Source organism: Schistosoma mansoni, chromosome W, assembly GCF_000237925.1.
Source record: "Schistosoma mansoni strain Puerto Rico chromosome W, complete genome".
NCBI lineage: Eukaryota > Metazoa > Platyhelminthes > Trematoda > Strigeidida > Schistosomatidae > Schistosoma > Schistosoma mansoni.
This window is the reverse complement of record NC_031502.1, coordinates 15,072,071-15,095,365: the sequence shown is the minus strand read 5'-3', so window position 1 is coordinate 15,095,365 and position 23,295 is coordinate 15,072,071. Positions and strand designations below refer to the sequence as shown.

The following is a 23,295-nucleotide window of genomic DNA, read 5'->3' as shown; positions in this document are numbered from 1 at the left end:
ATGCATCTGATTGGGTATTCTTTTCATAATCAGAAGCTACCAAGCAACATGCACATACAAGCGTAAATTTCATTTCCCGTGGGCTAAATTCTACCCAACTTTACATTAATAATTTGGTCGTCTTTACATCAGATATATGAAGTGACTATAGACACTTATTAGTTGTATGTTGATATTGCCTACATTTCGTTTAGGTTGAAATATTTGATAAACTGATACTTCAACATTTTGCCTAAAATACCTACATTCTATTCAATATCTAACATGAATGTTATAAAATTGTGCTCAATGTTCACATAGAACAACTATTCTGATATTCGCTATGTTGTTTTTTGATAGATACAATGGCACAGCTTTGGTAAGAATAGGGATTTTGCCATGGTAATCTGGGAATTTAGAACTGTTCTTTAATAATACAGCCTTATACATTGATGAGATGTTTCTTCCACTTTTATCTCAAAAATCGTCTTAATTTAGTTATTGAGACCAAGTCTATTTATTTTTTCTAGATTTTAAATAATATTTTTTCACTTAAAACGAGAATTTGTACATTTTACCGTTAAACAATTTTACTTCTAAAAAATGTTACCATGATATAAAAATTGGTCTTCTGTAGTTGAAACTTCAGGTATCACTGAATCTGTCTCTACAAACATATTTTCATTCATATTAGATGACACTGACTGTTCTTCTGAAATGGAACGTTCAAAAACTCTGTCAACCACTCTTTTTGTTGTTATTAAGCGAGTTATTATAGTTCCATCAGCCAATGTTTCGTCAACTTGTTCCACCTAAAATGAGAAAATGGTGCTAAATTCCCACCGAAGTATGTTGTTCTGAGAAGCTAGAAATTTAAGTGTCTTTCAAGTTAATCTGAATAGGTAAAATTGAAATTTAGGTTTGCTTACACAACCTTAACCGGTTCTGATATAGAAGAAGATTACAAAGACTTTCTTGTTTCCACGATATACTAGTATAATAAGATTATACGGTTGATGACTGAGACTGTAACCACTAAACTGGATACTCGATTAATACGATGTACTCAGACTGCATCGCTTTTTACCAGATGTCCCATTCACAAATAATAATTTGGAACTAGAGTATACGCTATATAATAGTTTATTCCATGCAATTACAAATAGTCACAACCCCTGAAGCCTCCGAAACAGTAGGCCTCAACATACACAAGAGAAAAAGAAAGGTCCTCAAATAAAACACATAGAACACCAACCCAATCACACTTAGTGGCGAAACTCTGGAAGAGGTGGAAACATCCACGTATCTATCTGGTAAGCATCATCTATGATAGAGGAGGATCTGATGCAGACATAAAGGCACGGATTAACAAAACAAGGACAGCATTTTTACAGTTGAAGAACATACGGAACTCAAAACAAATGTCAACCAACATCAAAGTCACAATCATCAATACGAACGTCAAAACAGTTCTAGTGTACGGAGCTGGAGTGTGGAGAACTACCACAACCATCATCAAAAAGTGCAAGTATTTGTAAACAATTGTTTGCGCAAGATACTCAATGTACGTTGGTTGGATACCATCAGCAACAGCTTACTGTGAGAGAGAACAAACCAACTTCTAGCTGGAGAGGAAATTAGGAAAAGACTTTGGAGGTGGATGGGACACACAATGAGGAAACCATCAAACTGCATCACGAGACAAGCGCTAACTTGGAATCTTGAAGGGAGTCGGAAAAGTGGAAGGTCAAAGAACACACTGCACTGAGAATTGGAAGCAGACATCAAGAGAATGAATAGCAACTGGAAACAACTAGAAAGAATTGCTCGGGATAGAGTTGGATGAAGAATGCTGGTGAGCAACCTATGCTCCTCTATGAAGGATAACAGGCGTAAATAAGGCAAGTAACAACTGCTGGGTCTACAGTAGTAATCAATAATAAAAATTAAATCACATATTGAATAGTTGATGTCTGTCAGTCCACGCCTAATGGTCAGTTATTGGATGTGTTATATTCAGCCCTTGCAGATATCTTTTTGTTGATGAATAAGGAGAATGCTGTATATTGTGGTTCAGTTTCCGTTAAAGGCTTCACTTCAAACCTTAACTTTTATAGATGCGTTTCTTAACCGTCACGTTAGATAGTTTGATATTAAATATGTACACGTCAGACAGTCGTGAATAAATTCAACAACCAAAAATGAAATTTCTGATAGAAATTGAACCCAAATAAACAGAGTTTACTCATTAAAGGAAAAGAAGGAAGGCTAAAAGAGCTGAATACAACACTTTTACAGAACACTGAAAAACACTGTGGATAACCGCAATCTAATATAACTTTTTGTCTAATGTAATGTAACTGTCTAGTCAAGTGAGTTGTGACGAGTTTTTAAAGTTTGGGGTTGTTCACATGATACAGTAACATCAGCTGAAGAACTTTTTCAACCAGATATATGTTCAAGAACTCGTTGAAACTTATACAAGTTATCATTAAGGGCTTGTGAACCACTTACAAAATAAAATAAAAGTTAATCCTGTTAACTTACTTCTGTGATTTCCTCTGGTTTTTCAACTAAATAACCTCCAGACTCAATTGCTGCTTGTACACCCATTTCCCATTCATCTGGAGTAACCGATAGAGTGGTTTCTTCAGATTCTGTGCGTTTTGTGACAACCGTACCGTCAGGTAAAACTTCTTCAACTTCTTCAGTTTCACGCGATTCTTTCGGCATTGATTGGGTCACTTTGGTACTGACTGAATCTGAATGAGACATATATGGTGTTGGAATCTGAGGTTGGTCTACGGTGGGAAATATTTCAATATCAGATTTCATTAGTATGACTTCTGGTTCTCTGATATTACAAGTTTGAACTCTATCGATTTGTTGAGTATTATTGGTTAGTACTGCTCTCTGATAAACATTTTCGAATGATTCTTCATCCCGCAAGTTTTCTAACCGCGGAACAAGGAATTCTTCATTCACTTCTTCTTGTGGAGATATGTAGCTCTCTTCTAAAATGTTGAAACATTCCATAGGTCATGTGCTATTATTAAATTTAGACAAACAGATTTACTCTTTGTTCTGCATTCATCTTATAAAGATTTTAATGTTTAGTGCATTCGCGATAAAAAAAAATAATTATAACTCGTCATTAATTTGGGCTTGAAAGTCGTTACTCATTTTTACTATCAGCTCATTAAAAAAGCATTGAACTTTGTAAAATTATATTGGTGTACATTCCTCTATTTGTTATGAAGCCAAAACTGATATTCATTTAAAATGGTTGGTTTAGTGGTTCAGAAGTTTTACTCGATAAAACTAAGAAAATCCCCGAATCAAATACAAAAGTCATATATATAACTATTAAACTACTTCTGATGTATACATAAGTTTAAAAAATCGACAAAAATATCCAAATTTAAAAACACTTATAAGGATGAATGATAATCAACAGGTGGATCATTAAAATCCGTGAGGCAATGCATATCTAGTGCTCTGAAGTTTGGGATTCTTCAGTAGTTCACACTAAAACATTGTATTGGGTTAGATCCAAGACATACAGTGGTAAGCAAGATTTCTTAAAAAGACTGCGTAAGAACGTTTCACAATTTCCCTTTCAAATAAATTTTGTTATTTTGAGAGGTGAAAACTTGAAGTGGACAATGATTTTATCAATCGACGAGCAAACTTTCTCACAGAATTATGAATGAATTGAAACTTTCAACAAGTAGAACTTCACTGTATGACGGCATCCTACATCGCAGTCAACTCTGTACCTGACCGAATTTCCTTTTAACACTGAATTTTGATTGTACTTATATGTATAAACAAATAAGTCAAATCTTGTTAGGTTTAATGATGATTAATTTTTAGTTTCTAAAAAAACAAGCCAACAAAAAGTGAGGGACGACTATTGGAAGTAGTTTCTACTTAATTATTTCGGTGATGTTTATCTAAATTTAGGTATTCTGTTTGTCCGTCAGGCTCCTAACGATCTGAACATGATATATCAATAAATATTTGTCAAATTTAAGTGATTGGATAGTTATTATTTTTACCTTCATTGCAAATTGAATCATATTTAGTGGTTATTCAATGTTATAACAATCAATGTTATAGTTTATGACGGCGACTACTACCCAACCCAATATGTTGCATCTCTTAAGGAAGTATATAGTCTCAACTTAGTATGTTTAGTGTATCAAAATGATGTCTAACCTGGAAGTTTGTCTGCTAATGAAGCTGTAGTTTCGACATCTATAATCAGGCTGATGAAAATTTACACTCACTTTTATTGAAAATATGTGTACTAAATTATCTCAATATATGATCAGCTAAATCATATTCATTATGATATATATAGATGATATCAGTTTTTCACTCCTAAATTATAATCCCTACAGAATGTAGTAACTATATTATAATTAATCATGCATTATATTCGTCAGAAAGAGAAACTTTTGTGAATGAGATATAAGGTGACTATACATTAACATATATGTTGGATGTGATCATAAATACTAGAGTAAACCCAAATATTTACCTTCCATTGTTATTACAGATGACACTATAGATGATTGTTTAGTTGGGACTCGTCTTTTAAGTGTTTCATCTGTTTCTTCGGCTCTACTAACTCTGATGACCTCCTCAGTTGGCGTATCTTCTTCAGTAGGAAAGATTTGTGGCATAATAAACCCAGTACTCAGTGTATCCATAGAATCAGATATTCCACTTTTATCTGTACTATAGACAGGAGGGGATTGAGGTGTTACAGTCGATATGGTTCTAACTCCTTGAGAATCCTTCAAAACTGAGATTGTCTGTGCCTTACGATCAAATGTTCTAGGTTCAATTATATCTTCCATTATTTCTTCACGACCAGTCGGCAGTAGCTGTTCAACTAAATTAAATCAAGCAAAACAGTTTCAATTTTTTTAATGAGAATATATTTAGTTGCAAATAATTCTATAATCATGATATAGAATATTAGATTGTTTGTTATTCATTTTCATCACCATTAAGTATATTAACATCATGCTTGCTTTTGTGCCGACCATTTAAGGTTTATAACGAATCAAGCTATTCACTAGTACATGAAAAACCATTCTATTAGTGAGTAACGTTGTGCCGAATACTGAAATACTAAAATTAGTTCTGTATTAGCGTGGTTTCTACTGTTTTGAATTTAGGTAATAAATTGTAGCTTAGTCATCCAAACCCTATTTTTGCTACTCATCTAATGCTTTGTTCGGTCGAGTATTGTTTGTGATTTATATATGCTAAGTAAAGAGAATATGGCTAACGGAGGAACACATCGTTTACTGCATATTCGAATTACTTTAGACAGTTAATCTGCTCTGAGGTTTTGTGTTATAGATAGTGGAAATCAGGTGTACCTAAGTGACTGATAATCTCAAAAAATTTCTATTTATTGATAATAGATCAATACAACCTGATTAATAGTTAACTTGAAGATTTTTGGGATAATACAAACAGGCAGGAAGTGGTACAGAGCCATTTTATGAGAATGCACTACATCATTTATAAAAGACAGTTTAAGCTGGAGTGTGTAATAAGATTTGGTGCAAAACTATTATAAAATGAGTGAATCTTCCCACAGTATCTCAGGATAGTGCTATCATTTTGTGCTTTCCTAATATATACGGAAAATTATAAAATGTCCTTACTTGTCAGTGAATTTTAGAATAATTCTGCTTATTGATGATGAAAAACTGAATTCAATAAATCATAACTAATAAGAGTTGAATAATGGTGAGACACTAGGCCAAGTCGATGGACGGAAAAATAATAAAAAAACTGTTTGTGATTTTCACTTTTAGTAAATTTTTGAGTTCACAATTATTCAGAAATCAGATTAGTATACGGTTTAATGGAAAGAAAAAAGTTTCTTCACCTATTAGGGGAGAATCATGAATAACACTAGCATGCTTTTAGTAAGAATAATAAAACGTTACTATAATAGTCTTGCTTACCTGAAGCAGTATCAACGAATTGTGGTCCAATGGTATCTATTAATTCCTGTACAACATATTTTATCTGGTTTCTGTCAGTTGAAGTAGATTTATGATCAACATGTTGAGATATTGGTTTTATGAAAACTTCCGTCATATGACTATCTTGTTCTTCGACTTCCTTGTCTGCTAACTGGCTGAACTTTGTTGGCAAATCTAAACTAACACCAACTGATTCCAAATGTGTTAGCAAAGCTTCTTGCCAGTGAACACGAGGTTTTTCTTCAGTGATATCATTGAGGTCGTCATAGTGACTTGACACTAATACTTGATCTGGTGTATTTTCAAATGAATTAAACATGGTTGGAACAGTATGAACATCAACAGGAAGTTTTTCTTGGTCTGTGACATCAGCCTGAGAAACAGACTGTAAAACTGTTGCTAATTCATCAAAATACAAATAAAATGCACAAATAGAATGAGCTATTTTATTTCCAGTCAAAGTTTATAAAATTTGAAGTCAGTTTAACAAAAAAGAGGGAACTACAACGATAAAGTTCTAATGGATGGATCGTGTCAGTAATGTCTGCGTTTAACAGCCATCCTTTGTAGATGTGAAACTATTAAACGAGTGTTGACAAAATGTTTTGGTAGAAGGTGAAATAAGTGTAGAACAGAATAATATATTTTATACAAAGTACTGTTAGACTGTTATGAAACAATGCTCGATGATCCTAATGGTTTAAAATATACTATTTTAACTAATTTGATAATGTAAACATTTAAGGCTATTAGATTACCTGCCGGCGCATTTATTAAACTCCATAAAATCCACCTCACTATTAGGATCCGAAGACTTGAAAGTTTATGAAGTGAGGAGAGATTTACTAACCTTGAAACGGAATCCCAGTTTAACCAATCTTGTGTAATCCTTGAAAAATGAGAGATTTTGGATACTCTGGTGTTACTTTTCTTAAAGTAGAGACATTTTCAATAAGTCTAATAACGTGAGTTTTCATCGTGTGTTCTGATCATTATCATACTTCTGTAATTGGTGTTAATATTTTTATCAAGCCTCTGATCGTCGATAATTTTGACTCGTTAAAAACAACAAAGTTTGTAGAAAATCCCCCCCAATACCTTCAAAGCATTATAAATTAGTTTTCATTCGTATTTTATTTCATATTAGTTTGTCGCACATCAATGTTTTGGGGTTTGTTTTTCACTGATCAAACATTTATTTCTATGGATATTAAAAGGTTCTTGGTCTTATATGTCATAGGGTAGATGTTTAGTTGAGTCTGTTTATAAAATAAGGAATTCACGTGATGAAATGACATAAGCATTCACTGGTAATGATAGTGAAAATTTAGTAATTTACATTAAGATTTGTAATCATTTTAACTGCCATAAGTTCATCAATGCATTTGTGTTGAATGTGTACTTTAGCCACTCAGTCTGGGATTCGAGTAGAAATGAGTTTGGAGATTTTCGATTAATGATTTTAATAGGCGTTTCGTTTTAGTTTATCAACGTAACTAAGTACACAATATAAGTTATTTCAGAAGAAATCTCTTCGTGAAAAAAAACCACTGGAACGGAAGACAGTTTAATTTAAACGGTTCTAGATTAAAGTCAAATTTACAGTTTTAACCTGTGTATTGCTTGACCGATGAAACACATACTTTGTTCTGGTTAAAGTGAATTTCTGACACATTTGAGTAATTCTTAAAATCTTATTCAATCCTTAGCATGTGTACCACATTATGCTATATAGTGAAACTAAGTATTTCACGAGGTGAAAATAATTGGCACAAAATTTGTTTTTACCTTCTGGTTTACGAATACCATCTGTTTCACCAGAAGCCGAAATAGTCGAAACACCTTCATCTGACGAAAGAAATGTATTTTCAGACCAAGAAAACATTGTATCCGTTTCTAGTTTTCTCTTTTCTTCCACTTTTTGATATTTCATGTCTGTTTGAAAAAGAAGTGTTATACAAATAGTAAATAAAATTTTAACTGTCTGCTAACTTTAGAATGTTTAAAAATAACCGAAAGGTACGCATCTTACATGGATGAAGTTTGGAAGCCTATCTGCGTACTGAAAATATGTAGAAGGAACAATAAAGCGAGTAAGTCACAGTTTGTATGCTAGATAGTTTAAATTATGTAACCAACTGCCCTTTTAAAATAAAATACAAAGGTCAGAGAAGTTGAGTTTTTAAAAGAATGTATGTTGCCCTACAGTACGTGATAAAATTACATGTTTGACAAACAAGTAGGTAGTTAAAATAATCTTGATGGCCTCGCAAGTGATTTTCTGTGTAATGTTCGAAGTACCATTATTTTAGACAACTATGTATTCACGCTTTTTAGATCCGTATCTCCGCTATCTACTTACCAACAGCTTTTTAAAAAATTTATTATGCCTTATTATTTATTAGAGTATTTATAGCTAACTTTTGTATTTTATACTTCTGAGCACCTATAACTAATTTAGAACTTGTAAACTTGTTGACTTCAAGTTTTCATATTCAATCGCACCTATCATTGACATTTCAACCAATTTGGTATATTGTGATAGTTCACAGACAAACTGACGTTTCTTAGATTGGTTTTTAAATCGATTCATTAGATCGTCACTGCATTATTCGGTAGTTTCCTTATTGCAATAAGAGCTATGGTTCCTGATTAGGCAGTACGATTTTCCCATTAAAAACATACCAAACAAAGCTAGTGGTCTGCACACAGCTAACGAAGTATACATGATGTGTTTAATAAATGAGTAATTCAGGATTATTAGTTCAGTTCTGTGAGTCGATAAAAACAGAGTTAATTATACGTATCCATCTTTACCAAGGCTGCCTACTCTCCCCTTTTCTATTTCTTCTGGTGGTTGACTGGATCATGAAGACCTTAACGTCTGGCGAGTAGTACGGACAAAATTTTGATCCAGGTATGAATTTCTTTTAGCAATATCGAAACAAATGAGAACGCATTCACTAAAGAAGCTCCATAAAACACTGCTATCAAATAACAAGGAAAACAGTGAATATCTCAGTAATCTTGCACTCAAAATGATTTCATTTTGTATAATTTTATTACTGCACCGCTGAAAGTATAAGATCTTCTTACATGTATAAAACTCATTCCTAACTAATTGGCCATATTGAAAGAAGACAGGCAAGTCTTAAATGCTTTTTTTCCTTAAATGTTTTTTTCTGATTTGCGTCTTCTTTTTACGTATTAGTGTCCAAATGATAGAATGCAGCTTCGAACGTCTTATAATAATAATACCTAGAACTATGAAATTAACAGTAATAATAATGGTCTTTAAAAAATTGCACAAAGCATCTAACCTAAAGAACTATCTATTGCTTCGTGTCTTGGAGATATCAGTGCTTCGTCTAATGTTACTTTTGGTATAATTTCTTTGGTAGGCAATGGCAGGACAGGTCGTTCCTCGAAGACGTCAGTTGCAGTTATTTCTTCTTTCGTCGTTACTGGGTGTACATCAGTCACACTTGAGGGAATAGCATCAAAATGACTTGTTTTAGTGAGCGCGTCAGCCAGACGATTGCCTATGTGTATGATAAAGAAAACAAAAAATAAAGATGTAATAATAACGAACTAAATCTATTTCTCAAAACCGTGTTGATAAACGAAAATGAAATGAAGCAAACATCGTGAATGGAATTCCAAAAAACCAATTTTAGATATCATAATGATTTTCTAACAACTGACTTCATAAATCAAATGCTAATCATGTTTCAATATCATTTTAGGTTACCAATGACTTTCCCTTATTTTTACATTTTGGCATTAGAAGTCATGTATGAAATTATCTACAAATTCAATCATTAAGCCACCAACAGCTTGTGCTACTTCCTAAATTCTCGGCTGAAAATTAAGATCGTTTTCTGAAATGTGATTTAGGAGTGTGCTTCAAGCGAATTGTGTGTGCCTCCACCCTGACATTCAGCTGCCGTAATGCCTTACCTGAAAAAAAACTAGAAAACAAGTCAACGATAGAATCGGATTCAATGGAGTCTAGCCACACAACTGATTTTGATGGCACAAGAATCTTCTGAAAAGGTTTTATTTCAGATAAAGAGAGATTAACAGCTCAAGCCCTATACAAACAATATTAATAAGGGAGATGAAATGCAATCAGCTATCATATAGAAACTAATAGTTAATAAGAAAACCTGAACTCCTTATTATGTGCAATTGACATACTCATCAAGGAAATTAGATAAGGCACGAAAACTGTAACCATATTCAATAATGGATGTCCATTTTGTTATGAGTTGAATATATTATTCCTGTTCGGATATGTTTGTGTTTGAAAATGTAAAACTGACAGCTCTTATGATGTCAAACAAGAACACGAATGATAGTTTTTTTCAGGAAATGGTGGAGATTTTTAGTTCATGTGAATGCTTTTGGTAGTGATGCATTCGTTGGTGTAGTCGCTCTAGTTAAGAAACGTTCGTTGTCGTTGTTGACGAATCTGATAACTATTCAAAGTAGAAGTAGTAAGTTACAGTTGGGAACGAACAGAATTGTATTATTTTGAAGTCAATGGATAAGTGTTGAGACCTGCTCGTCATATCAAAATATATGACTGTGAATGAAGAATATTCTTTTTAAGTGATGCTCAATATATTTTTCAATCACAAATTCTAACTGATGGTACAGAAGAATTATAGGATTTAAAATTTAGACACTAGAGAATAAACGACGATGTCTTTAATGTACCATCGCTATTTATAGATGTTACACTTGTGAAGAATGTGGAATATATATTTATCTTCAAGCAACAAGGGGAAAATTCAAAAGAAAATACGGCTTCAATTGGTGTCTCAGTAAATCTATGGATAAAATAGACCGTGAATGTAAATTTCACGCTTGACATCGAAATCTGTAGACATATTGGTGGAGTTGCAACGGGTTCACCACTGGGTCTCATATTAACTGACATTTTCCTAGAAAAACCAGAAAACAGTCACCTTCATATTTTATTGTTGATATGTGAATGATGCGTTCATCTTTTGTAAAGACAGTACAAAACAAATAGGGACTCCAAAGCAATCTAATAAGTGCGTCACGCAGCTAAGCTTACAAATGAAGAGAGATTTGAAGGCAGAATAGCATTATCGATATCCTACTGACAAAAAGAGCTGGTAGATATAAGTGTTAGAAGTACACGTTTCCCTAACATCCTATTACTGAAATGCGAAAGAAACTCAGTGACAACACCAGGTTATAGAATAACGACCATATGCAACAACTGAAAAGCCTGAAGTAGAGCTGAACGCCTTGTGTAATATTTTTAGGGGAAGTGGATATGATGAAATGTGCATGAACAAATATATGGTCACAGAAGTGAGAACTGTCCAAACTATAGGAAGGGAATCGTTGTCTATAAGCATAAAATTCAGATGTGTTGCGCCAAGTGAAATATTATTCAGGAGATTAGTCAAAACAGTTCATAGGATGTTCGATACAGGAAAGCTACGAATAATGTCCAATGGTGACTCCGAGAATAAAAGACTAGTTATTTACTTAGTATTGTTTGTCTGGATCTTCCCATTGATGTTTTTAGGACTGTAACTGGTCAGTCTCTAATTGGCATATGTGCATTCTGTGTGTATTGCCTCGATATAGCCTAAATTCACAAGCATGGTAAGCAAAGATGGATAGTGGCTAGCAGTGGAATCCAGGACGCGTGTTTCGTCCTATTTGGGACTCGTCAGCTGGATATACTTGCATCTCATAGTGGGTAACGCGATGGCGTTTGAAGCGAAAGGTACTGTGTTCGAGTCCCAGAGTGAACATCAATTCTGAGATGCAGGTACATCCAGCTGACGAGTACCAAACAGGACGAAACGCGCGTCCTGGATTCCACTGCTAGCCACTATCCATCTTTCCTTAAAAAGACTAATTATCTTGATCTTGTGGAACAAGTTACGTTGGCTTACAGTTTCGGGATCGTGAACACTTTCCAGAGTGGCTGAGCACAGGTGCGATCAAGACAATGAATAGCTCAGTAATGTCTCATTTAGTTCAAATGGGTCATACTGTCAGCATAAATCAATCATGTTTGGTAGTTTATCGTACTGGTAATTGCATGCCAAAAATGTCAAACAAAGTTATTAGGACGGTGGAATCACTGGTTACGCAAATTGAAAGACCAGAGCTTCGTGTACAAAACAAATTTGTTCAGTCTCTTCTTTTACCTTGACCCATCTCAGGCCTAATAGACCAGTGGTCGTTCCAGTTTGACTAATGTACATACAGTCTTCCCCTTCTGTATCTTCATAATATACATTCCTAATATTCGAATACTGTTACTGAAATTATTATTATTATTACCATTATTATTAGTCTTGTAAGCGAATGAAGAAAATAGTTGGGATTAACCCCATTTTATTGTTTCTAACTTAATTCCTACCACTTCAAACACTAAGATATCTTCCATTAAACATTGGATGCAATTTGTACCTACATTTTCATTTCTCTTTCTCCGTGTTATCCATATTTATTCTAACTAATGATCACACAAATTCAACTCACCCATATACTGATTATAGTTAACATTACATGCTAGTTATTTCAGCCTTAACCAGTTTATTTTGTTTCCCAAACGATCCTAAATTCATATGCCATACTTTCAAAAGATGTATTTGCCTCAAACTGGGTCATTTTTCGCATGATTGATTTGGATATATGTGTACAACTACATAGTTTGAAGAGAATGTATTGAGAAGAACACTCTTTGTTTGATGAAAAGTGATAGCTTAGTTTCTGAAGTTATCCGTTAGGTTAGAATTTAACTAGAAGTGGTGTATTTTGTTGGTTTATGTTGTGCTTTTTTAGGATCATTTAGTCTACAGAACAACTTCATAGATGACTTACCTAAAGAATCTTTGTTTTTCAAACCTGATAACGCTGCTCTGTGGTGCCATGAAGTAATCATATTTTCCACCCGCTGATCTTTAGTTCCGAGTCCACTAGATGCTATACAGTTCAATGGAATTCCATCTATTGTCTTAATATCATGTTCAGAGAAACGAAGATGAGGCGCTTATCGTCTTCAATCTTCGCCGATTTCAAATGACAGTGTTTGACAATCAAGCTCACGACGTCTTACAATATTTGGTTCCACACTAATAAGTAACTTGTTATGAGTGACCAAAATTTATACATATTTTCCAAGAAAACAGTAATTTTTGATGTAGTATGTTTTGAAGATTGGTACAATGTATATTGTTTGTCGTGAAAAATATGCTGGTAGATGTTTGGGAAGGGCCAAATGAAAACAATACGCAGTTCTATCTTGGCACATCTAATTGATAGTGGTCATATGGTAGATAAATTGAAATCATTTCAAGTGATCTATCGTAAACCTCCATCATTTCCCAACGGATTTCACTCCCGTCTCCTTCATATAGCAGAAGCCATAGGAATTTGTACATTCCGCCCCAATTTATGTGTACAGAAAAAATTTGTAACCCCCCTATCGCTTCCATGGCCGGACATGAATTAACAAATGACATTATTATTATTTTAAAATTTTATCTTTTAATTTTGTTATCATATGTTTGTAATTTTCTACCTCTTTCCGTTTACATTCTTCACTATCTAATTATTTACATACTTCTTATTACGTAATGTTTTGTGATGACTGTTCTAAGTCTATTTACCCACGTTTGACCTCCTATTTCCAATGTTTAACTATTGATAAGACTTTTGTTATCGTAATTTAATATTCTTACTACTATCAGTACACCTGTCTTCCCACTATCAACTTGTACTTTTATCTATTACGCTTAGTGACGTATTCTATTTCATTGTGATTATGGACTCAAATAGACTTGATGGGTTTAACATTTTCGTATAAATAAAGCCTGATGACGGTCTAATTGAAAACAATTGTTCGCTCACATGTGTTATTCTATTGTAATTTAGACGTAACCTTTTGTACTCTATTTTCTACTCTAATCCCCTAGTTTTGGACATAAGTGTATTTTCTTAATCATTGTACGTTGTGGTCAGGTTATTCATCTATTTATTCATTTATCTTTTTACACTAATTTGAATTCAGAATTCGGGTACCAGGTCGGGATTGGAATAGAGCGATTGGTGTCCCAGTTGTCTTATCTTCTCTCTCTCTCTCGCGCGCGCGCTTGTCAGCCAATCAGGGATATAATAGTTTTCGTTTCTCTACCCCCGCTTCGAACTCACGCATACTAGCCTCAAGGTTAAGCCAGTCAGCCTATCGCGTCAAGGTCTTAATCTACATTAGACAAGTTATACTCGGCACGAAAGTGGGTAGACAGATTCAAGGACGTAACAGACTGTGATCAAGAGATAATTTAATTAATCTCTCGAGTGATAATTTCTTATTTAATGGATTTAGAAGGTTTCTTTAACCGTTCTTATTAACTACTTTGCCGAACGAAACATTGAACTTACTTCAAGTCCAATTACTTAGATTTGTACAAATATAATTTTCCTTCTTAACGTCTTATATTAACTCGGCGCCCAACTACTGTGAAACTATTCGTTCAAATTCAGACGAAAGTCCTTATAAATTTGATGTTAGTGATTGGTAAAGAATATTTCATGATCCGTTTGGTCTAGTGCAAGTACCATAATCCTAACTAATATAGTTTGAGAAAGATCTTAGAAAAATCATTCTTTTCGCTAAGTCTTTCAAAGAGTTTTAATTCTAAAAAATATAGTTGGCTAAATAATATACATATAGTAGTACAATGAGGATGTATTTGTGATATCCTAATAATTAGAAATTAGTGATTCTAACGTTTATTATAAATTATAAATTCAAACGTTCATTTAGGTTTTTCCAATGTAATAATATAGAACTAAATAATTTTTCTCCAGCTAACTCCTATATTTTAACAGAATTCCTCCAAAAGCTTCCAGTGTTCCAACCAACAATGTAAGTGAAGCTATGTACTTACCATCGCATTTCTATTAGAAACAGTCACTGTTGTCTGAGATAATGGAGGTTTCCTAACTGAACTATCCAGCTAAAGGAACATAAAACCTTTGGGAAAGTAAGATCATTCCTGCTTCTTTCCAAAGATCTTAAACAGTGGTGCCATCAAATGTACGAGTAACTGTGTTTATCAATATTCACACTTAAAATACCCTTCAAATGTGATAATAGTAAAGTGTCAGTAGACGCGGTACACACGTAGACCATTATAATTTGACTTCTATTCATCTTAATAACGTTACCTCTTGTAGATATCACAATTGTTCTATCTGGGTTTGGTAGCTTGAATTCTAATAGAGTGATTGGACGTTGCGGTTGTGCGCTAGTCATATCCAAAGTTGTTTGAGCGTTGCGTGGTTCACGCACAAATGCGATTTTTCCAGTAACTGTATCCGAATCTGACTCATGACTCAATACGTCTCGCAAACGGACTGGGAATGTAATTCGATTCTCATGGAATGGTCGAATGGTAAAGTTCAGCTGTTCATCAGATCTTAACACTGGTACCAGATTTCCAACCATTTCAATCCAGACAGGCTTGTTTTGTTGAATCTAAAATGAATACCACGAAGAGAAAAAAAAAACATTATTGTAAATAATTTCCCAATATTTCGATAGAGTTGTAAAGAAATATTAGTGTAGTAGGACAGTTTTTGATATGCCATAAGGAACCCATGTGTAATACCAAGTGAAAAAAATAAATTAAAATTCAAAAGCTCAAAGCTGACGGTATCTTTCTTCAGCATAGGGTTGTGGACATTGTTGATTTTCATTGAAATTATAAAACGAACAATGTTAGACCACAATTGAATCCTGGAAGCACTGGACGGCCGTTTCGTCTTAGTATGCAACTCGTCAGCAGTGCCATCCACGACCCCGCATTTAGGGTTGTTTGATCACTTATTGCTTTGGAATGCTCAGTGATAACTGGGTCACAAATGTACTTATTTCGAACCGGATATTTTTTAAACAATGGATAAAACGTAGTGATAATGTGGACAGACACTGATTGTGTTATATCCTAAGGAACATTAAATTATGGGTAACTTCTGAGAGCTATTAATGTACTAATATTCTAAACATATTTTTATTGGATAACTGTTGGATAACTAGATTATGTATATTTATATTCCTCTTATTATAAGCTTTATTTTGACATATAGACTATTATTATACGATTTACTATTCTTAGGTTATACCCAATTTATTAGTTTCAGTATCTTACAATCACAGTCACTTTTTGGCTTCATCTAGTACAAATGTTATTTTTTATTTTATGGCTTGTTCGGTCTGGTTTGCTTGTATATAAACCAAGTATATCTGAAATATATGATTCATATAGTAGAAGCTGTGTTCTGGACTCAACAAACAGAGTTAGACGGGATGGACCAACAAGGTCTCTAGGCTGCTCGAACCAGTCAACACATGTCATTGGTTTGGCACAGTGCTGAGATTGTATAAGTCGTATTCTAATTGGTGATCATATCGTGTGATAAATTAACCGGGCAAAAATCACAACAGATTGTTATAACATATGTTTGTCATTTAAAGGTTCAAGTTGAATTAAAAGGAGTTTAAGGCATCAGAGTAGCTAAAATGATAGAATAAAGAAACACTATAGAACCATTAACTAATTAGTAAAGATTTTAAATTACTTTCTGATGGTAAATGGTGTGTTTTGATGCTAACTAAAACAGTTTCATACATTCGTTTATTAGATTTTGAACGATCTCGGTTTAGTTAAATATCAGAATTGGCATATAGAAAAACGAAAATTTGAAGCGCTCATCAGTAGGCAGAGAATTTACTTACTAGCTTCAATTTTGGAGGGTTCAATTACCGAGGGAATAAATGGAGCGTATGAGTTAAGTAACAAACATTATTTATTTCAGGATCAACAATAAATGGGCCTGAATCAAGGTCATTAGCTACTGGGTGACGGTTGATCAAAGAGTTTGACTGTAACGATTGTGCTCTTCGTTGTAGAAGAGACCCTATGTAATCGATGAACAAAAAACGGGACACATATCTTCGGTTTCTTCAAGACTGTCTTTATTCATTTAAATAAGTATTTTCAAATAAGCATGTATATATTTGCCAAATAACTATTTTTATAAGGAGAAACTAGGGAATTTTAGCATCAAGTTATTTATTTACCTCAACAAATGGACCGATTGCAACTTGACAGTAATGTTCTAAACACTCCAGAGTTTTATCATTGTTGTCGTCTGTCAGGCAGATGCATCTAATTTGAGCAAATTCGGTTGAAAACTTTTTGATGCGTGAAATACTTCTCTTCATATCTTGAGCATGAGGAAGTTGTTTTTGTAATTTGTCTAGCGTTTCTAGTTCGACTTCTGTATCCAGATCGGTCGATTGACGAGCATAAATAACAAATCTTCCCAAAATTGGTGGTTCAATGCTTTCATTGTAAATGCGAGTTGCTAGCTCTGTAACTGGAATATCAGTTGGGCAATCCATCAACCACAATCTATATCCAAACAAAAGGAGGTGCAGATATGCAAATATTAAGAAACACAAGGTATTTGTTTCTGAAGAGACCACCAATGTACTATACTATTAGGGAAAACAGAAGAAGATGAAAAGCACTGAAGAATAATTACAGTTTCTCTAGTCCGGCAAATAGGAGTTAAACTATAAAATCTTTATAATCTCCACAGATCCCTTATACTTATTTGATTTTTGAAAAAAAAACACCGTAGGATGAAGTGAATTTATTTCATTTTGGGTCTTGAATCTTCCAAACAGTTATCGAAAGGATCTTCAGGAACAACGTTCTAAGATTGGACAGAAGCTGTTAACATGTAAGTATTCCCCGTCTAGAGTGTCTTACGGTAGATGGAATGCGGAATCGAACTGTCATCGCTTCTTGTTATTTTTAGTTTGAGGAAAATAATTTTATTTTGTACTTCGCCCTTGCATGAGAGTTTCAAATTTGAGTGAGCCGGATAGAAGCAGACCAGTAACTGATCAGCATAATATCTGTTATTACATATGGTGGAAGTTTTATCCACTTTTCGCAAATGCAATGGAGTTGGTTTTATCATGACTTTTAGCGAGATGTTTTCTAGTCGTGCCGGAAAAATATCAGGAAATATGAGGTCTAGTGGACTGCAGAGAGTGTTGTTAAGCAGAATGAAGGACTCCGTAGACGCCCAACTTCGAGACCAACAAGCTGGGTTCCGTAAGGATCGATCGTGTACTGACCAAATAACAACACTACAGATCATTGTGGAACAATCAATTGAATGGAACTCATCACTCTACATCAACTTCATTGACTACGAGAAAGCATTTGATAGTGTGGACTGGACAACACTATGGAGGCTTCTTCGACACTACGGCGTGCGTGAAAGATAGTCAATGTCATACGGAATTCCTATGATAGGTTAAACTGCCAAATCATCTATGGAGGACAACTCACCGACTCATTTGAGGTAAAGATCGGTACCAGGCAGGGTTGCTTTCTCACCCTTTCTCTTTTTCCTGGTGATCGACCGGATCATGTAGACGTCAACATCTGGATGGAAGCACGGGATACAGTGGACAGCTAGGATGCAGCTGGACGATCTAGGCTTAACAGATGATCTGTCTCTTCTATCACACACGCAACAGCAAATGCAGGAGAAGACGACCAGTGTAGCAGCAGCAGCAGCAGTAGGTCTCAATATAAACAAAGGGAAAAGCAAGACTCTCCGATACAATATAACATGCATCAATCAAATTACACCTGACGGAGAAGCTTTGGAGGATGTGGAAACCTTTTCATACCTGGGCAGCATCATTGATGAACACGGTGGATCAGATGCAGATGTGAGGGCGAGGATCGGCAAAGCAAGAGCAGCATATTTACAACTGAAGAACATCTGCAACTCAAAACAATTGTCAACCAACACCAAGGTCAGAATTTTCAATACAAATGTCAAGACAGTTCTACTGTATGGGGTGGAGACGTGGAGAACTACGAAAGCCATCATCCAGAAGATACAAGTGTTTATTAACAGTTGTCTACGCAAGATACTTTGGATCCGATGGCCAGACACTATCAGCAACAACTTCTGTGGGAGACAACAAACCAGATTCCAGGGGAGGAAGAAATCAGGAAGAAGCGCTGGAAGTAGATTGGACACACATTGAGAGAAGCAACCAACTGCGTCACAAGGCAGGCCCCCACATGGAATCCTGGAGACCAAAGAACACATTACGCCGAGAAATGGTGACAGACATGAGAAGAATGAACAAAAGTTGGATAGAACTAGAAAGGAAGACCCAGGACAGAGTGGGTTGGAGAATGCTGGTCGGCGGCCTATGTTCAGTTGGGGGTAACAGGCGTAGGTAAGTGGACTGCACATAGTAACACTCTCTGTTTGTCAACAATACTTGCCAATAGATTGAAACTGAACATTTTTTGTTCATTTTGGTAGTAATTCTTTCGATCTCTTTACCAGAAAACCAATCCTATCAGAGTGACTACATGTGATATCAATGGTCTCTCGTAGAAGGACGCTAGCGAATCAAGAAATAACATCCTTTCTGTTTAATTTAATTCCCTAACCAAAAGATTTAAAACTGTCTTTCATATTGTATACAGATGGTTTTTAACTTATGTTATAGTATTAATCAGTTTGTTCTTCTTCTAGTAAATTCAGTATCCTGGAGATTGAAGAGTTATACTATCAAAAGATATTTGGACGATTTTGAACAGTGGGCTTTCATGATTTTTCGTTTTGTCAGCGTAGCAAGTTAACTGTTTAAGATCTTACAGAAAATCGGTTGAATTGCTTAATTCACTGCACGACTTAATGATAGTTGAACTAGATTACATTTATCCTCGACTCTTTGGTTAATGAATCTCTGCTCTCACCATTGATAATGACGTTACAGAAGCGTGAGTTGTTGATTTCTCAATGTCAGGAAAAAAGTCAGAAAATTTGTAAAAATTTTTAAGTCATGATCGTGAAAATGAAGGGGACAATAAGTTACAATTAAAACCTTTCGAGTACCGTGATGTGACGATAGCTTTAAAAAGCTTTAAAAGAGATGTTTCCAGTTATCTCTTTTTGAGATAAATCCACATCCATCTTAAAGACTTAGAGATGTTGAATCACTTAAACTGGCCGCTACACTGAAGTTTGATCGACAAAATATGATCAGCACTAAACGACTAGACGAACATGACATTATTACTACTCAGTGATCAGTCGATTACAGATAATTCAAGTAGAATGAACATTGTCATTTAAGTTAAACTTTATTTACTAGTTTCTTTTGAGGTCTACAGCTATTTTTATTACCAATGTGAAGACAGTTATCATATTTGCATCACGCAGTACATTTTATACCTTGCATCTTTTACTGTTTTCCATCAGCATATTAAACCGCTAAAATTTTAGATTTACGCTTGTGACCAACGTTACTCATACCAAGGGGTAGTTTGATAGTGATAACTTCTCATTTCAAATTATGAATTGTGCTCGCAATTTTGATTTATACAACCAATTGATGATGACCGCAACTGTAAAAATGAAAAATTTATTTATGCCAAATTACTTTACAGAAATTCTATATTTTCTTATTTCATGAGGTGTAACCAATTTTCACATCATTTTATAATAACTACTCTTCCCGCTACTTTATTTCCCATATACGATTATAGTTATTTTTACAACCTACGTAGTTCACATCATGGACTAATCTTAGACAACTATTGAAAACCATATCATATTGCGGTGTGGACTACTCTTGTCCACATAAGTAGTATATGGTGATGGTCAGACATAGAATGTATTTTGGTAGAAGACCGAGAAGGAAAGAACTGAAATGAAGCGCAATTGGTAGGAAAATGTACAAACAATGAAATTAGAGAAGATGGATTGATATTTACAGAAGGAATAGTGAAGATTGAGACGATTGGTTGTTATTTTGTAAATTAACTGTTTGCTTTATGGTTATCAAAATTTAGTGAGATAGTCTGTAATTTGATCTTAAATACATTCGATTGTCCCTAGTCATGTTTTGTTCACTACAATATCTGCATAATTTTATCTTTCCTCTTTTCCCTCCAATTTTTTCGAATAGGGTTTTTCAAATGAATAACGTGTTTATACATAATGAATCATTTATATAACAATGTACACAAGAGTACTTCTTTTATAATAACATCCAAGTGCTATTACTTTTATTATTCACTAATTAAATTGTATATTTAGAATTTAAAAACTAATTTAATGAGTCCGTATACCATTCTGAATTAATATTTTGTAAATCCTTGATAAATTCGAGTGAACCTTAAGTCCTACCAAATGGAAAAGATTTGATGGTTTTCCAGGATGTATGTTTTATCAATAGTCCAAGAAGAAAACCAAATTCCATTATTTCATGTTTTTCAGGCCTTGCTAATGCTTCATTAACCTATGAAATGAAATGTTTATTCTTTCAAGGAATGTAAGGATTCAAGAGTACACTAAAAGAAATAGTTATCTGAAGTTTTAGTAAATTCATATCAGTCCACTTGTTATTTATTTATATGATGAAATGAAAAATTAACTTACCTGGCAGAAACAGTTGTAGTAAATGAAACACAATTTTTATGATGTGTCATAGGTGTTGAACCAGTTATATCTTCCCATACGGCTGGATTTACTCCACCAGATAGACTACATAGAAGCCGAATCTTTGATGAGCTGTTTGTTTTTTCTGGAACAGTTTTGCTTGAATGACGTGGAACTGGTATCGTAAGTGTGATGGGCTTGTGAAATTTGCGTCGTCTTGGCTCAATGCTTACGACAGGAGATACAGAAACACGATCATCCGCTAAACGGTTGATGACATCATCAGGAATAATTTGAGCCTAGAACATAAATATAAGTACCATGTCGTAAAACCTTTTATGACAAATATGTACTTCATAAAATCCTATTATACTATGTAATATTTACAAATATTCAAATACAGAGAATGAAACTAATTAAATTACATACTTGCAAGCCAACTTTAATTCTTTTTTGAAGTGATCCTGGGGGAAACACAGCTTGGACTTGTGGTGCTACGGTGGAGCTAATAATTCCACCATCTGAACCAATGAAAGCAACCTCTTGACGAAATCTCGAAATTATCGCGAAATATTGTGGAAGGTCATACGTCAAAATTCGATGAATGCGTTTGTTAAGACTTGAAGTATTCAAGTCATAATGATCTGAATATCAAAAGAAACACAGAGAGATCAAGAATTATATATATATATTTACTATATCTTTATAAAAGTAAGCAAAATGAAAGGAAATTCGCTTGTAGGGTAAGATTAGTTTCAGAAATAGATCAGCCTCCTTGATTACTATCCCACCGTCTACATGATCTTATGACGGTGATTTATTCGTATGCTTATGGAAATTTTTACCATCATGTATGAGATGTTAAATTGATTCAGTAAAATAGTTAAATGGAAAATAATTTTCTCCTTGTCCATTCAAAATTCTAATAGATTTCAGGTGTAATTAGAAATCTGTTTTTTGACAAAAAGCTTATCAGCGTAACCAAGAAATAGTTATCAAATATTCTTGTTTATTTTAGAATAACATACATGGTTTAACCAATGACAAGGAAATTACATACAGGTAATCTTTATCAATTTTCCCTCGTCACGTTAAGTGGCAACTTTAGTCTACATCACGGAACACATTAAGTTTAGTGAACACGCGATTAATAAGAATACTGACCATACTTTCCATCCCAATATCATATGGCATCCTAATAAAATTGATGTCATTTTTTCTTAAGTAACAATTTTATATTGAATGACAATGAAACTTCCTAATAGATTTAAAAGAAGTTAAAATATGAAAATTTCGATATCCAATCAAAACAGTTTGTTCTAGACGGATTTCAACAGACAACAACAGTGCGCCATTTACGGTCAACTACCAAATCCATGCAGGCACCAAACAGTATGTTCGTGATTACATGAGCACACGTTTCGAAATACAAGTTAACCAATCACTTATTACGAGATATTGATAATCATACCCTTGAATTTTCTTCACTGGGGGATCAAGAATCGCACGACTGGGGCAATATTTCAGGAAACAGGGGTAATGTGGGAAATCACTATTTATGGAACAAGAAGTAGTCTGTTCATCGGACATTTGAAACTACATTTTGATTGATCTAAGGGAAAGGGAGAGAAGGATACGTCAAAATACAAGTTTAAACCCTTAAAAATTTCATTCCCGCTGAATACACGACATTCAGCCAGAGCCTATACTAAAGTTCATTACGAACTGTTGTTTGCAT

At 34.2% G+C, this 23,295-nt stretch overlaps 1 protein-coding gene across 1 annotated transcript in view; it reads right to left on the bottom strand.

The window, feature by feature from the left end:
* Positions 1 to 575: 575 nt before the first annotated feature.
* The window catches only part of Smp_154020 (putative ankyrin 2,3/unc44), a gene marked incomplete at its 3' end in the record, with an annotated part of 84,827 nt that continues 62,107 nt past the window's right edge, over positions 576 to 23,295 (bottom strand). Inside the window, exons 23-32 of the mRNA XM_018788692.1 lie at positions 21,987 to 22,201; positions 21,558 to 21,856; positions 17,143 to 17,476; positions 15,228 to 15,537; positions 9,317 to 9,538; positions 7,785 to 7,931; positions 5,976 to 6,395; positions 4,526 to 4,882; positions 2,527 to 2,993; positions 576 to 791 (exon numbers count right to left, since the gene is read on the bottom strand). Of these exons, the coding sequence (XP_018654209.1) occupies positions 576 to 791; positions 2,527 to 2,993; positions 4,526 to 4,882; positions 5,976 to 6,395; positions 7,785 to 7,931; positions 9,317 to 9,538; positions 15,228 to 15,537; positions 17,143 to 17,476; positions 21,558 to 21,856; positions 21,987 to 22,201 (2,987 nt within the window). The remainder of the gene's footprint in view (positions 792 to 2,526; positions 2,994 to 4,525; positions 4,883 to 5,975; positions 6,396 to 7,784; positions 7,932 to 9,316; positions 9,539 to 15,227; positions 15,538 to 17,142; positions 17,477 to 21,557; positions 21,857 to 21,986; positions 22,202 to 23,295) is intronic.